General features: G+C 38.1%; 1 protein-coding gene across 5 annotated transcripts in view; it reads left to right on the top strand.

Annotated features, from left to right (window-relative positions):
• The window catches only part of USP24 (ubiquitin specific peptidase 24), a 61508-nt gene that overhangs the window by 27323 nt on the left and 18568 nt on the right, over positions 1-15617 (top strand). For all 5 annotated transcript variants that reach the window (XR_009819344.1, XM_062003340.1, XM_062003341.1 and 2 more), the window contains 24 exons: positions 311-422; positions 657-733; positions 1550-1690; positions 1840-1893; positions 2087-2202; positions 2871-2937; positions 3110-3220; positions 3626-3724; positions 3803-3973; positions 4631-4716; positions 4850-4943; positions 5130-5285; positions 7591-7688; positions 8436-8531; positions 8687-8915; positions 9577-9736; positions 10020-10175; positions 10724-10794; positions 11529-11689; positions 12487-12548; positions 12868-13059; positions 13327-13444; positions 14744-14888; positions 15349-15468. Coding sequence is in view for 4 of the 5 variants with exons in the window: in XM_062003340.1 (XP_061859324.1) it covers positions 311-422; positions 657-733; positions 1550-1690; positions 1840-1893; positions 2087-2202; positions 2871-2937; positions 3110-3220; positions 3626-3724; positions 3803-3973; positions 4631-4716; positions 4850-4943; positions 5130-5285; positions 7591-7688; positions 8436-8531; positions 8687-8915; positions 9577-9736; positions 10020-10175; positions 10724-10794; positions 11529-11689; positions 12487-12548; positions 12868-13059; positions 13327-13444; positions 14744-14888; positions 15349-15468 (2892 nt within the window). In the remaining variant the exon portion in view is untranslated. The remainder of the gene's footprint in view (positions 1-310; positions 423-656; positions 734-1549; positions 1691-1839; positions 1894-2086; positions 2203-2870; positions 2938-3109; positions 3221-3625; positions 3725-3802; positions 3974-4630; positions 4717-4849; positions 4944-5129; positions 5286-7590; positions 7689-8435; positions 8532-8686; positions 8916-9576; positions 9737-10019; positions 10176-10723; positions 10795-11528; positions 11690-12486; positions 12549-12867; positions 13060-13326; positions 13445-14743; positions 14889-15348; positions 15469-15617) is intronic.

Raw genomic sequence — 15617 nt, forward strand, 5'->3', positions numbered from 1 at the left:
GGTACGTGAAAGTTTGTGGAGTCATAGAAGAGGCATCCAGCATTATTTGGGTTAGGGAGGTTCGACTAGATGATCTCTAAAGGTCCCTTCCAACCCCTACCTTTTATGATTCTATGAAGTACTGTAATGCTGCAATGCAGCCTGTCTAATATGTATGGTTAATAGGAGGTTAGATTTTGAACCTCATGCTGTAGATAAAACTTCTGTAAGATGAGTTCCTGTAGTATCTGACATAGTTTGATAATGCTGTATAAAACTAAAATAGTTACCGTGACAATAGGGTAAAAATACATCTACCTGTCATTCACAGATGTGCTTTGAGTGGTTTACAAAAGGACAGCATGACCTAGAGAGTGATGTACAGCAACAGCTCTTCAAAGAGAAAATACTTAAACTGGAATCATATGAAATTACTATGAATGGTAAGAAAATGTCTTTGGTCAAAAAATTTAGTTTTGAAATGTGTAGGAGAAATTTGCTTCCTAAGCCTTCAAATCAAATATCCAAACAGTTCTGTAGATCAATATAAGAAAGGGATTTTTCTTGTTCATTTTGCATTTTAGTAGTTGTAGAGTGAAAAGACCATCTTATTTTTTTTCAGAAAAGCATGGAAATTTAGCCTGACCTGAATAAAAAAGTTTGCACCTTACTTTCAGGTTTTAGTTTATTTAAGACTTTCTTTGAAAATGTGAACCTGTGTGACCATCGACTGAAGAGGCAAGGAACTCAACTGGTGAGTGTTGTGGCAAATCTCCTCTTGTTCACTTGGGGATGAGAGTTGAGACAAGGATTCTTTAGCAGCTATTTGACATGATTGTATTTGTATTAATATGCACATTGTCCTTCTGGCGTTAACATTGATTCTGAACATTAAAACTCGAGCATTACAACAGTTAAAATTCACCAATAGGTAGATGGAAGCTGGTATATAGCTCCTAAAACTTTACAGGAGAAATGAGTGGACTACATTTGATGAATAATCATGAATTTGAGTGTGTATTTTTTGCTTCTGCCTTAGCAGGGAAGTACTACTTTCTTCCTTCTTCTTTACAAGAAGTTCATACAATATTCAAATTTACAATATTCAAATTGTAAGCTACAGTCATTTGTAGCTCTATTGTCCTTCAGTGTTCAGAACTTTATCACACAGCCAACTTCCTTCAAATACATAATTCTTTGCCAAGTATCACGGCAGGTTTTGTGATGGCTTACCATGTGGTTATTACCATTTTGACATTTGTGAAACATTCCATTGCAGTTAAATTTCTCCATGACCTTTGATTTGACTGACAGTGTTCTTTGGAATTTGTTTATTCATCTGTAAACAAACTTTTATTTTCTAGTCTAACTAGAAAAATCTAATACAAATATACAAGCTATTGATTTCATTTTGCCCCGTGCCAAAGTTTGACGGCGTATTGAAAAAGAAGATTAAGATTCAGTCAAAAGATGCTTTTCTAGCCAACAGAAGACTCTTTTGTTCTTGTGGTTCAGCTCACTGCTGTGTAAGAGATCTAATCATGGCTTGTTGTCATTATTTCTTGTGTAGAGTGTAGAAAAACTGGAATTAATAGGGATGGATTTCATTTGGAAGATTGCAATGGAGTCACCTGATGAAGAAATTGCCAATGAAGCTATTCAGTTGATAATAAATTACAGCTATATTAACCTAACCCCTAGATTGAAAAAGGTAGGCATATATTTGTACATGAAAGAGCTTTGACACTCAGAGCATTGCTACTCTGCATGTTAAAATGTATAACTTGTTGGATTCTGTCAGCTCATGAGTAATTCTCATGATTTTTGTTTTTCTAATTCCTTTGCATGTTTTCTCTTTAGGATTCAGTATCACTGCACAAGAAATTCATTGCTGATTGCTACACACGATTAGAGGTAAAGGACAAATTTAATTGTTTTTGTACCTATGTCCTTTTTCTGGTTTGTATCTTAGAATAATCAAATATGATAATTCAATTCAAAGAAAAGAAAATATTGCCACAAATATACTTTTTTTTGTCCTCTTAGCTCTCCAGGAGATACTCATTGTCCACGTAAACCAGCACTTACACTCTGCTTTGTATTCTAGGCAGCCAGCTCTGCACTCGGCGGTCCAACGTTAACACATGCTGTTACAAGAGCTACAAAAATGCTTACAGCAACTGCTATGCCTACAGTAGCAACATCAGTCCAGTCTCCTTACAGGTAGGCCTTCCTTTAAAAGGATAAACGTGACAGTAGACATTTCTTCCACCTACTCCCCATAGGATTTTGAGCGATAATTAAAATTCTCAATATTGGTGATGATATATTCTGGTGGTTTCTCAAATATTCCAATTTAGAATGCAATTTCATCTCCAAAGAGACTTTGAAAAACCTGTGTTTAAAAAAAGGTAAATAAACAACACCACCAAAAACCCAAACAAACAAACAAACCCAACAGTTTCTCCCTGACTCAAAAAACCTACCAAAAAAAATCACCAAAAAAAACCCCAACAAAAACATAGACTGTTACCGGCCTGCTAATAATTAATATTTCTGGGACAGTGAGGTTTGAGTTTGGGATGTTTTTTTAACTGGGAGAGAATAGAATGTTTTTTCATCTAGCTGAACTTTTTCATACTCAAATGTGTGTACCTTAAGTATATGAGCACAGGATGTAGCCTTTAGAAACATGAAGCTTCTTCTGAAGCTGATTACATCTCAAGCAGGATAATGCAAGCTTCTTGGCCTGTTTTTCTATGGAATATTACTGAATTAACTCTTAAGCTTCACAAGTTATGTTAGAAAACAGCTAATTCACATTAGTTACCTGTGGGCTTTGCAAATTAGTCTCTGAAATAAGTTAACTTGTTTTCAATGTTTATCTTTAGGTCAACTAAACTTGTGATAATTGAGAGACTACTGCTGTTGGCAGAGCGTTATGTGATAACAATAGAGGTAAGATCTGCAATTTCTTACCAGGGAAGGCTGAAAGCACAATTTCCAATATTATTTCAAATAGTAAAATTTACTTTAACCTGTGCAACTCTAGTGATTTTTCTGACATACAATCATAGAAACATCTTTATTTTCAAGGCTGGTATTTACTGTCATCCTTCTGTTCCTGTAGGACCTTTACTCTGTTCCCCGAACTATTCTACCTCATGGTGCCTCTTTCCATGGACATCTTTTAACACTCAATGTTACATACGAGTCTACCAAAGATACCTTCACCATAGAGGTATGTGTGCACGGGTGATGTGTGTCATGGTGTTGGTCACGTACCTACTCTTGAGATTTTTGATGCCTGAACTGAATAGAGTAAGCTGCTTTAAAGGACTTCAGTTGACTCAAACTATTTGAAAATATTAAAAGTGTGTATAAGGCTACTGTCATGGAAGTGTCTTTTGACTAAATATATTTTGATCATTGTTCCAGAATGGAGAAAAAATCATTTGCTTACTGTTAGGGATGGAGCAATGCCACTACTGTCCTACCCTGTCAGTCTCTTTTCTGGACAATACATTTACCCCACCCTATGTAGAGGATTAGGAAGACTTGAATGGAAGATTTTTTCTAATTTTTTTTTTCTTGGCATTTACTGCTTGAGCAGACTTAACTGAACCAGCATTGTTTAATTTTACAGGCTCATAGCAATGAAACTGTTGGAAGCGTCAGGTGGAAGATAGCAAAGATGTTGAATTCACCTGTGGATAATATACAGATATTTGCCAATGACAGCCTGGTATGTTAACTACAAAGAATTCTCATTCTTTATGAAACTGAGATTCGTTTCCAGAACTAAATTATTATTTTCTTGCAGCTAACTGTAAACAAAGATCAGAAACTGCTCCACCAACTGGGCTTCTCTGACGAACAAGTCCTTACCGTAAAAACGTCAGGAAGTGGGACACCATCAGGGAGCTCTGCAGATTCCTCAACCAGTTCCAGCAACAGTGGCAGCGTATTTAGTTCATCCTATGCAATGGAACAGGTATAGCCTAGTAGCCTGAAACCTTCCCTCAGATTTTTCCAGGAGGATAGGGATGGTTGAGGGAGACACAGCTGGGGTGGAAGAGAATACAGTAAGATGAGACAAAAGCTATTCACATCTAGTCTTTGGTAGTTTTGCTTTCAAACTGCAATTAAAGCAAAGCATTTAAATGCACCCATTAAGACAACTGTGTAAATTAGGCTTTATAATCTATATTCTGTCACCTACTATAGCCTGCCTAGTGTGTGTTTAAAAGACCCTGTAGAGATTAATAAAAACAGACCTTTTTTTGAGATTTTGTATGTTTGTTAGAGAAAGCTTTCCAGAACTCTTGTATTAATAAAGCTGCAGTATGAAAATAAACTAAGCAGCGTCAACTGGTGTGTTCAAACTGCTTCTGGTCTGCTTTGTATGTTAACCCTAACAGCTGGCTTCAAAAATTGATTGTTAAAAGGGAAATGGAGTATTGCAAAAATCCAAACCATCACAGAATCATTTTGGTTGGAAAAGACCTTGAAGATCATCAAATTCAACCACTAACCAGTCTAGAAAGTAGCTGGGATTTCTATGGGCCAGGTTGACATATGAATCAGTTGCCTGAAAATTGCTTGAAGCAGAGAGAGGAGAAAGTCCTTTGTATTTCTGCTTAATTTTCAGGAGAAATCCCTCCCTGGAGTAGTCATGGCTCTCGTGTGTAACGTGTTTGATATGCTTTACCAGCTTGCCAATCTAGAGGAGCCAAGGTAAGCATACTAAATGGTTAGTAAATTTTGAAGAAATGCTCACGCTGCAAAGTTTGAAATAGCTCCTTGTTTCGCATCCACCAGGCCACAATGTGGCTGAGCCATTCCCACAAGTTTTCTGATAACTTTTCAGGATAACACTGCGAGTGAGGAAACTTCTACTTTTGATTCCCACTGACCCAGCTATTCAGGAAGCTCTTGATCAGCTTGATTCCTTGGGAAGGAAGGTAAGAATTAAACAATAACTAATCTTGGTGACCTTAACAAAAAGGATTTTATTACCAGTTTTCTTAAATTCCCTGTCAGATTATACTCTGCAAGAGGGGTGTTACAGGTATACGGGAAATGTATTGCCATATACAACAAAATGCAGTAGACTTAAAATATTTCTTCTATTGCTTTTTTCCACCTAGAAAACACTGCTATCAGAGTCACCTTCTCAATCTTCCAAATCACCGTCCTTGTCTTCAAAACACCAACATCAGCCCAGTGCTAGTTCAATATTAGAAAGTCTTTTCAGATCTTTCGCTCCAGGGATGTCCACCTTCAGAGTGCTTTACAATTTAGAGGTAAGAAAACAAATTTACTTCTTTCTACTTGTATTCTGAGCACTAAGGTTTAGTTAATCCTAAATTTCTTGGGCAGGAGTCCACCAAGACAGGGTCATCGTGCAAAATGCAAATGTCATGTCGTAGTCTGCTTATATGTGCGTGAAAAGAAGGAAAGGGGTTAGAAGTTCCTCTTTAGAGGCTTTACTGTGAAGCCAGGCCCCTCTTTGTGATTTGCATGGTAGCAGGAGTGTTCAGAAGTGAGTGAAGAGGAGCAAGGGAACGTAAAAGTCCTTACTGTTTAGGTGAAATTCCTGCATGACTCTCCAGAAACTGACTTTCAGAGTGTGTGTGTTTGTATATATACAAAAAAAGTTGTCTCTTTTAAAACTTAATGGAAGCTGTTATTTAGTTTTTCTTGATTCAATTTGAAAGAAAAAGAATACTAACTTCCTTTCTATATAAGTCTATCATTTTCTGTTTGTAGAGGCTAAAGAGGAATGTTTTTGAGAAGCATTTAGCTGTGAAGCATTTGCACTATCCACATGTGTAGAGCATTCACCCAAAAGCTTCTGACATGTTTTAGCTGTTTAGTTTGGGGTTTTTTTTTATCCCTAAATACTCTCCCAAGTTCTTCCAAGTTCTTTAGCCAAAAGTCCTGTATAAAGGCTCCTTCCAAGTGCATGGGTTTTCAAGAGTATCAGAATTGTTTGTTTTGCTGGTGTCATCGTTAGGACACTGTAATATACACACTCTAGGAACCTGGACAGTTCTAGTTCTACTGACAAGTCCCACTGTTTATAAGGACCCATCACAAATATGGTTTGAACAACTTGAAGTTGGAGGACTGGTTGCAAGCAGCTTCAAAAACACTGGACAAAGTTATTCTCTTTCATTCCGTGTGTGTGCCAAGATGACTAAGAATCTTCTTGTAGTTGTTTTCCTTTGGGTTTCCACAGCCTAATGTTAGCTCTTCATCTTCCCACATTGTCATCACACTGCAGCGTTAGGATTCTCCCTTCTCTGTACAGCTGGAAGGAAAGATATTTATTGATGTCTTTGAAATATGTTGACAAATTCTACAACTGAAAGCAAATGGTTTAGCTTATCACAGCAAGGGTATCTTGCTGAACTGACAGATTATATCACAGTATGACAAGACAGTTATCTGCTGCTTCTATGCCAGACGAAATAATAAAAGCAAGTAATAGCTGGTTTGCTTTTCTGGCAAGGGATGAGAAATAATAAATTGGATTAGATGTGTAGCTCTTGTCTCTCGGGTCCAGTCAAGCTGATTGAAAGATTATTTCAGTCAGGAAAAGGATGATGTGACTTTTTTTAATCCCCTCAACTGTGGATCTGTTGAAAATATAGGAAGCAGACAGAACTGCTTTCTGAAAAACTGCACCCAGGATATTTGTAGAGCGTATGAAAAATCTGAAAATCCAGTGTTGCAGATATTCAGGGTTATATCATGAGGTGATGTGATAAGATTTCATGCCTTGGAACTCTTCTGACCTGTGAATCTGGAAAAGATGTATTTTGTTTTCCTACAGGCAGCATTGTTGGCTGTACATGCCAGCAAAAAAGACTTTTTCAAGAAACTAAATAACTTTTGAGAGATTTTCTGCAGTTTTGTGAGGAGCTGGGCATTTTTGTTTGGGTGTTGTTTTATTTCCAGGTAAAATGAAGTGAAATTGTGGGTCGGGATCTCATGTAGATTTATAATCAGAGACCACAAACATCCTTATGGCCATGGTTCTGAGCATAATTGCACTCCATGAGGTTTAATACTGACTTAAAACAGGAGGGATAATACAGTGGTAATGTTCATAAAGCCTATAGAGTTACTTAAACCATCTATAAAAAACCCCACAACAGTCATAGTCATACAATAATGTTTCAGAAGACACAAATCTGTAAATAAGCCATCTATAGGATGTTTTATGGGATACTGTCCACTGAAAACCTAGAAAAGAGAAGGACTTGGGCTCTTGAGCACTAACTGAGCCTGAAGGAAACATTTTGTGTACTAGAGTTAGTACTTTATCCTTTCCCTTAACAAGTAAACTACAATGAGAAAAAATAGAATACAGAATAAGTATCCATAATAGTCTTAGTTCCCAGAATCACAGAATGGTAGGATTTGTCCTGAATATTTCTAACATGATTTCTCTTTACTGACTACAGCTTAACATAGCTATATTGTCAATTGCCATTTCTAGTGGGGTTTTTTCTGTTATGCTTTTAATCTTCATCAGATAAAGAATACTGATAGGGAGGTGGAGTAGTGGCATATGCATACTTATTTATTCATTTATTTTAGGTCCTGAGCTCCAAGCTGATGCCAACAGCAGATGATGAAATGGCAAGAAACTGTGCCAAATCTTTCTGTGAAAACTTCCTCAGAGCAGGAGGTCTGAGGTTAGATTTCAAAATGTTGTTTCAATTTATAACACTTCATTTAGTTCACAGTTCTGCGTGCTTTCTGATTTCCACACTGTAGCACACTAGTACACCTGTCAGCTTCTTTTTCAGAGAAAAAACATCCAACCAAAGTTATTTCATTATCCAGTGTCTGAAAAGCTACTGGAGCTACCATAATAATGTAACAGTACTTTCTGTTAAACCTCAGAATAATGTTAGGCACAGATAAGCTGTAGTTTGACTCGGGTAGCTGATATTTGGACAGTTAGCATTTAAGTGTTTCGGTTCAAATTTGCAAGCACACACATTACAGTATGACCTGCATAGATACCAGTGGACATTTTAAACACACAAAGCATAGATCACGCAGTGGGAACCAAGTTAAACTTTACAGTCCTCAAAATTCAGACCTTTCAGATAAGAGTTGAGGCACAGTGTGAATGGTTTGGAAGCCCTGGCAATACCACTTGTGCTTGTGTCAGATTAATCAAGTATGTGTTCCTCTTAGTAGTTCTATCCACCACCACTCCCCCACCCCATAGATCCTGAAGCATTTTTCAGTAGGAACAGAAAGCTTTCATCTGTAGATGTAGGAGAGAAAATGGGAATGTTAGTTTCCAAAGATACCAATTTGGCAGTTTTAACTGGCACACTGCTGAGGAAGAATAGAGATAAATTAATTGTAACTCTGTTCTAATGTAAAACATTTTCAAATGGAGTCTGTCTTATTGATTTGTTTTTCAGTTTGGTGGTGAATGTGATGCAGAGAGATTCCATCCCATCGGAAGTAGACTATGAAACAAGGCAGGGAGTGTACTCCATCTGCCTGCAACTTGCCAGGTATATAATTGCCTTTCTTTAGAGCAAGTGCTGCTTTCTTGGCTTTTAGAGTATGCCTTGTAATATTTAAGATTAATTGGTGCTTTGAGTTCTGTTTCATTCACTTGCTGTGACTATGTGAGAATAAGCCTGACATTTTTGCTCTGTGAATGTAGGTTCTTGCTTGTTGGCCAGACAATGCCTACCTTACTGGATGAGGATTTCATTAAAGATGGAGTAGAAGCATTGTCCTCACGCCCCTTCCGTAATGTCAGCCGACAAGCAAGTAGGCAGATGTCCATTTGTGGAACACCTGAGAAGTCATCCTACCGACAGCTCTCTGTGTCTGATAGATCCTCCATTAGGGTAGAAGAAATCATACCAGCAGCAAGAGTTGCCATACAAGTAAGGAAGTGTTTGATGATTTATGGTGATGTAGCAGTGTCATCTCCACTGACAGCTATATAACCCCTGGATTTTTAACCAAAAGTCTACATTTTATACAGGTTCTTGCCCAGACTCCATGTAAAAGCCTCTGAAAATCCTGAACTTCAGTGTCTCTCCTGAATATTGATCTGAATTTCAACAGTCTCAGAAATTAATTTTGGAGTACAAAAGGAAGCAATACCCCAAAAGTACTTACTAGAAATAGATCTACACAGCAATTGTGATTCATTTTCAGTTCTAAGACCTTATTCTTCTTTCTTGACAAGGAAAGTTTGAAAGTTGAGTCCAGTTGAAAGAAACTTCATAGTTAAAGTAACAAGTATGCTAAATTAAGTTTTTGGGCATTGCTTCCCAGATGGATCGATAGGGTTGAAATCAGCAGTGCCCAAATACCAGATAGGTGAAAACGGTACCTACCCTAGCAGGGAGTTCAAAAATTAACTGCTTCCTATTAAGGGAGCAATACTCATCTCTTCTTGGGAACAAAAATACTCTTGTATCCTTGAGCCTACTTAGAGAGGAGAACAAATCCAGAAGATACGTTCCTCTCATCCCTCTCATCAACTTAACAAAGGCTGTTGAGTATCACAGAAGTAACTGCTGTTTCTTGTTCCTTCAGACTATGGAGGTGAATGACTTCACTTCTACAGTGGCTTGCTTCATGCGACTCTCTTGGGCTGCTGCTGCAGGACGACTGGACCTTGTGGGAAGTAGTCAGCCAATAAAAGAGAGCAACACTTTATTTCCTGCAGGGATTCGAAACAGACTTAGCAGCTCAGGTAGGGTAACTGAGTCTGTAAATCAATCTAAGGAAAGCATTTGGGTGGTTCTTAATTGAACACTTTCAGAGCTTGGAGCTGAGTTCTTTGGAGTTGGACTGTAATCCTTTTGGGTCTCTTCCAACTCAGGATATTATATGATTGAATTACACAAATGTGAGCAAAATACTTGTAAATTCATCTGGCATTTGGAAAAGTTTTTTAAATTACAGAGAACTGACCTGAAGCTGAAAACATCTGAAAAATATAAAGAGTTACAGCACTTTTTAATTTCTTAATGCAGGAAGTAATTGCAGTTCAGGAAGTGAAGGAGAGCCAACTGCACTGCATGCTGGTATCTGTGTGAGACAGCAGTCTGTATCCACCAAAGATGCTCTGATTGCTGGAGAAGCCTTGTCTCTCTTAGTAACCTGCCTTCAGCTACGCAGTCAGCAACTAGGTATGAAATACAATTGGGTCTACTCACTGTTTGGAGTATAAGCAAAGCTTATGGAGCCAAATAAGTACCAAAAAATCTAACTTTGTAAGCTGAGACAGCTCAAGTTAAGAACACAACATTTCATTAAAAAATACAGAGGTGTTTTTTTTCCAAGTCTGAAGAACAGGTGGCAGGAAACAAGGCACGTAGTGCTGTGCCTTAGTGAAATGTTTGGAGAAAGCTGACTTACTGCCAGTATATAAATATTTGTGCTGGCTTTGAAGTATGTAATTCTGTAAGTGCTGCTGTTTGCATAGCTAGTGTTTAGTACTTGAACCATTGTGTGCAGGAAGTGTAAACATTGGTGGTGGTGGAAGGCAAAGGAAAATGCTGCTATAACAGCGTGTTGCTAGTCTCTGGTGAGGGAAGGAGATGGGGAAATACACAAATAGCTCTTATCGCTTTTCAGTGCTGACAGTGGGTTGTCCTCTAGGTCTTACAGTATTTTAATGCAAGACTCTGACTTAAATTATTATTTAAAAAAATAGCCTGGTACTCTTCTGTTCTAGGATCCTTTTACAATTTGCCTTGTGTAGCTGATTTCATCATTGACATACTGCTTGGGTCACCAAGTGCTGAGGTGAGGGTCTTTCTTTGAAAACTTCTTAAATGTTACTTCTGAAATGTGTACATTTTAATCAGTTAATATGGTCTGAAGATAAAATTGTTCATCACAGTATTTTGTATCTGAATGAGTAACCTTTGTAGAACTGTTAGAAATTCCAATACCTAGTGATGTGTTGATAGAAAATGCTGAAATATTGCATTCTTCAGGCTTGTTTAATCTGTGAGGCACACAGGCCTGTGTTGTGGCTAGTCTGAAGAAAATACTGTCATTTTGGTGAGACAAATTCTGTAAAAATAGTACTTGAGGGAAAGTTCCAAGTAACTTTCATCTCAAAAATTTGGGGAAGAGTCAGTGGACTCTTCTGACCTTCTGAAAAAAAATCTTCCAAACGTCAGAACCCTCCTAAGTGTCTTTTTTTCTGATCTAAGATTATTCTGGATATTCTGAAATCTAGACATTTTTGAGTCACACTTTGTTTCATCTCGTATTTTGCATGAAGTCATTGCATCTTTTCCCCATTATCTGAATTTGTAATCTGTGTTTAATAAAGCATCAGAGCTTTTAGCTCAGGGATAAGAGTGGATTCCAAAATCCCTGTAAGTAGAGAAACCTTGGCAGATGCAGAGCTCAGAATTTGGTTTACACAAACTTTTCAGTGTGTTTTTCTGTTAGATTTCTAACAAAACTGAGGTGTGTTAATTGTTTTGCATCTTTTGAGCAACTGCTGGTGTTTGACATTGTTTCAGATTCGTCGTGTTGCCTGTGACCAGTTGTACACCCTTAGTCAAACAGACACATCAGCTCACCCAGATGTACAAAAGCCAAACCAGTTTCTTCTGAGTGTTGTTCTTGGTGCCCAGTTGCCTCTTTGGTCACCAACCAGCATCATGAGAGGAATCAATCAGAGGTAAGTCAGATGCGTGTTTATTGAGGAAGAAACTCTATCACACTTTTAAATGAGAAGCACTGTGGAAGCTCTGAGGCACAAGAGGTTTAGACTTAGGTAGTCTATCAGAAGTATTCCTGTCACGCCTCCAATAGTTTTGGAAGTATGTAAATTGAAGGGAAATAAATCTGAATTCTCAAGGTACAACTCTTCCTCTGTGAACTGTCACAGTTGGGCTTACTTGATTCCCCATTTGGGAGGTGGTAATTGCTGAATAGGCCTGTTCTTTCTAGGATGTGGTCATGGCAGTTAGAGCCTGCTGGAATTCTGCATGAGGCATGGAGACCTCATATCATATATGAGGATGTGTGACAGAAACATTGAATTTATTTGATGGTATTGCATAGATGCAGATTGGAATCCAATCCTAAAGGTTCCAGCCTTTTCATGTCATGTCTGGACCACAGCTTCACCTGATTGCTTGAGTTACACTTTTGCACCTGTAAAGACTGTAGGTGTCAGTCCTGTTAACTTGTCCCTGTTGAATATAAGAGTAACAGCTGAAAAGTTAAAACATGTTATTGCTTTATCATCAGCTGGTAATTAACCAAAATTCTTTTAAGATGAGGGCAGAAAGCAGGATTGAATGTTGTTGGTAACATTCAGAAGTAGCTGTTGGGAAGCTGTTTTTGAAGCTGCAGTGTGTGCATGCAGAAGCATACCTAGATAGCTATGCTGTTCTGCATTAGATGGACAAAGTGCTCAGACTTTAACAGCAAGGATTTGTTTTTAATTTAAACCTTTCTTCTCTGTTTCAGACTTTTGTCCCAATGTACAGAATATTTTGACCTGAGATGTCAGTTATTGGATGACCTCACCTGTAAGTATGTACAGTCACTCATGTCATCCTGATGGCAACTTCCAAGCATATCTTCCATCTGTAGACAAGAAGCAGAATTACCTTCACCATGAGCTCGATGTGAGCTGCCAGGATGCTGACTGGCCTCTGTTAATGCCTGGCTTGGCATTCAGTAACAGCAAAGCAGCTCACTCCTTTTGGAAAGTGAACTGAGTTCCTTTGTGGAAGGTGTACTCTGTACACGTGGGAGAAAACAGACCATTACTAAATTGTTTGACATTCTTTGTATTCCACGTTTATAGAGATGTTAATTTTTCTGGGTTTCCTTTTTCTCTTGCAGCTTCAGAAATGGAACAGCTAAAGATAAGCCCAGCTGCCATGTTAGAAGATGAAATCACCTGGCTAGACAATTTTGAACCCAACCGCACGGCCGAGTGTGAGACCAGTGAAGCTGATAACATCCTGTTAGCGGGACACTTGAGGCTCATCAAGACTCTCCTTTCACTTTGTGGGGCAGAGAAGGAAATGGTTGGTAAGTATTCCTTTTTACTCTAAAATGTCTTACGTTAGTGTGAATTCTTCATAGGACTAACAGATGACTTGATCAGTAGACAGTGTATGTGAAGATATCGTAATACATTGGTTGAAGTGATACAGAGCTATGAGGAGTAATTTTGGCAGTACCTTTGTTGTGGTTTTGACTTGTAATAAAATATTTGGATATGTTATGGAACACCTTTTGACATTTGTAGTGATAATGTTCAGTATTCAACGGTAGATGTGGATTCCTGTCTTGCAGGTTCCTCTTTGATTAAGCCATTGTTGGATGATTTCCTCTTCCGAGCATCCCGGATTATTCTGAACAGCCATTCTCCAGCAGGCAGTGCTGCAATCAGTCAGCAAGACTTCCATCCAAAGTACACATGGATTTTTTTTATGTTGGGCTTTGTCCTAGATCTCATAAAAGCAAATGTCACACTGGAACTGCAAATACTAGGATTTAATAGCAGTGTTCGAGCATTTCTCTGTTCTTTACATGTCCTACATAAGTGTCCAAATAGCACTTTTGTAAGTTTTCAAGTGACCCAAATCTTTACTTTTCTGTACTTCCAAAGTCTCTGCTTTTGTTATTAGCTGAATGATGAACTGCAAGCACAACTGAATGATGATTTCATGAGTCCAAAGAGTACTCCTTTAGCTCATCATTGCTTGGCTAAATTGGAGCAAGAGCAGGAAAGTAACTTTCCAAACCCCTTGTAAATGAGAATCTCTGAAGTTCTGCCAGTTTCTTTTTCCCCTCAAAAGAACTGTGTTTTGTAAAAAAACTTAAGTAAGTCTCTTTGCACCTGAGAGAGCTGATAACAGCCCAGAATGTATCAAATGGAGAAAGAAGAGTGGGCTTTCTTTCTTGTGTCACACTTGCTTTCTGTCATTGCCATACAACATCTGAAGGGGTGGGTAGGTTAGCACATGTGAAGTTCTATGCTGGTGCAACTGGATTGCTTATATTGCACTGACCAGTTGATGTTAGAGTTAGATCAGGCATATCTGCACCACCTGTCCACAGAGTCTAAAGAATGTTCCGGTGGAGCATTTAGCCACCCCTGAACTGAATGGCACTTGCTACACATTAGTGTTTTGCAATGAAGCAATGATCTGTTGTTTGCTACAGTAAAAAAACCTTTTCTTTGCCCTTTAGAAGAAAGGGATAGTATGTTTAATCCAGTGAAAAGAGCTAAGTGTTTTGTATTGGTCTCATGCAGCTTAGGTCTAAGGTCATCTCTTGTAGCAAGTAGTTATCTGGTCTAGCTCTTTCAAAGCTTGTCTCCCTGTAAGTAAGTCATTATGTCTCCGTCAGTGTTACAGTGATAGAATCTGTCTGTTTGTCCTCAGATGTACAATCAATTCTGTGTCTTCTTTTTAGGGCACCTGCTTTTCCTTGCTATTGAGTATTAACAAGCGTCTACATGTCAGTAAAGGAGGCTTATTCAAAGGAGTGCTCCTGGTGCTGCTCTTCTGATTTGATTCCTCCCTGTTCCCCTTCACTCAGAAAGAAAAAAAATAGCTCTCTGCAGTCTCTCAGGAGTGTTTTATCATCTAAAGTGTTTCTTTTGAACATTAATTGTCACTTGTTCTGAGTAATATAGCTTTCTGGATTTAGAAATAATTGAGTCATCTACAAAGTGGATCTCTCTCCAATGTGGTTTTGCTTTTAGGTGCAGTACAGCAGATAGCCGATTAGCTGCTTATGAAGTGTTAGTAATGCTGGCTGATAGTTCGCCTTCCAATCTCCAGCTAATTACAAAAGAGCTGCTTTCTATGCATCACCAGTGTGACCCTGCACTCACCAAGGAGTTTGATGTAAGCAAGAAGCCTTTTTTGATTTGTATTAGTGGGGTTGGGAGTACTGTGTATGATCCATTTAACTGCTCCATTCAATGAAATTTCCATGGTTTTCCATTTAAAATGGCAAAAAGCAGATAAGAGTAAATGCAGACACATTTGATCTTCCTCAGAAGCAAATACTGCAGTCTTTCTTAGTTGTTATCTGAATAAGAAATAAGTATTTCTTAAATATCACCAGTTTCATTTAGATGCATTTTAGGCTGTTTTTAATTATTTTATGCAAAGTGTTAAACACCTAAATGACCAAGAATCTTTCAGAATTTATATTCCTGATTTTCCACTAAATTGCTCTTAACAGCTTACATATAAAGGTGATTAGAAAAGCTGTAGTATGGTTTTGGTTTTTTTTTAATACTGTGTTTTTCTCATGCTTTTTATAACTCACTGGGACAAAAAAATGTGTGTGTCATTCTAGTATCTTCCACCAGTGGACAGTCGTTCCATTTCAGGATTTGTGGGATTGAAGAATGGTGGTGCTACTTGTTACATGAACGCTGTCTTCCAGCAGCTCTACATGCAGCCTGGTCTCCCAGAGGTAACTGGTTCAAACATCCACTCAAGTTTTCTTATCGGAATCACTACCACTGGAATTGCAAGTTCGTCTTGGCACCATTTGTAAATGAATTGTTAAAAAAGAAAACTGTGTGTCTGTATGTGCGTGCATAAATATACATGCACAATAAA

Source organism: Colius striatus, chromosome 10 (genome assembly GCF_028858725.1).
Source record: "Colius striatus isolate bColStr4 chromosome 10, bColStr4.1.hap1, whole genome shotgun sequence".
NCBI lineage: Eukaryota > Metazoa > Chordata > Aves > Coliiformes > Coliidae > Colius > Colius striatus.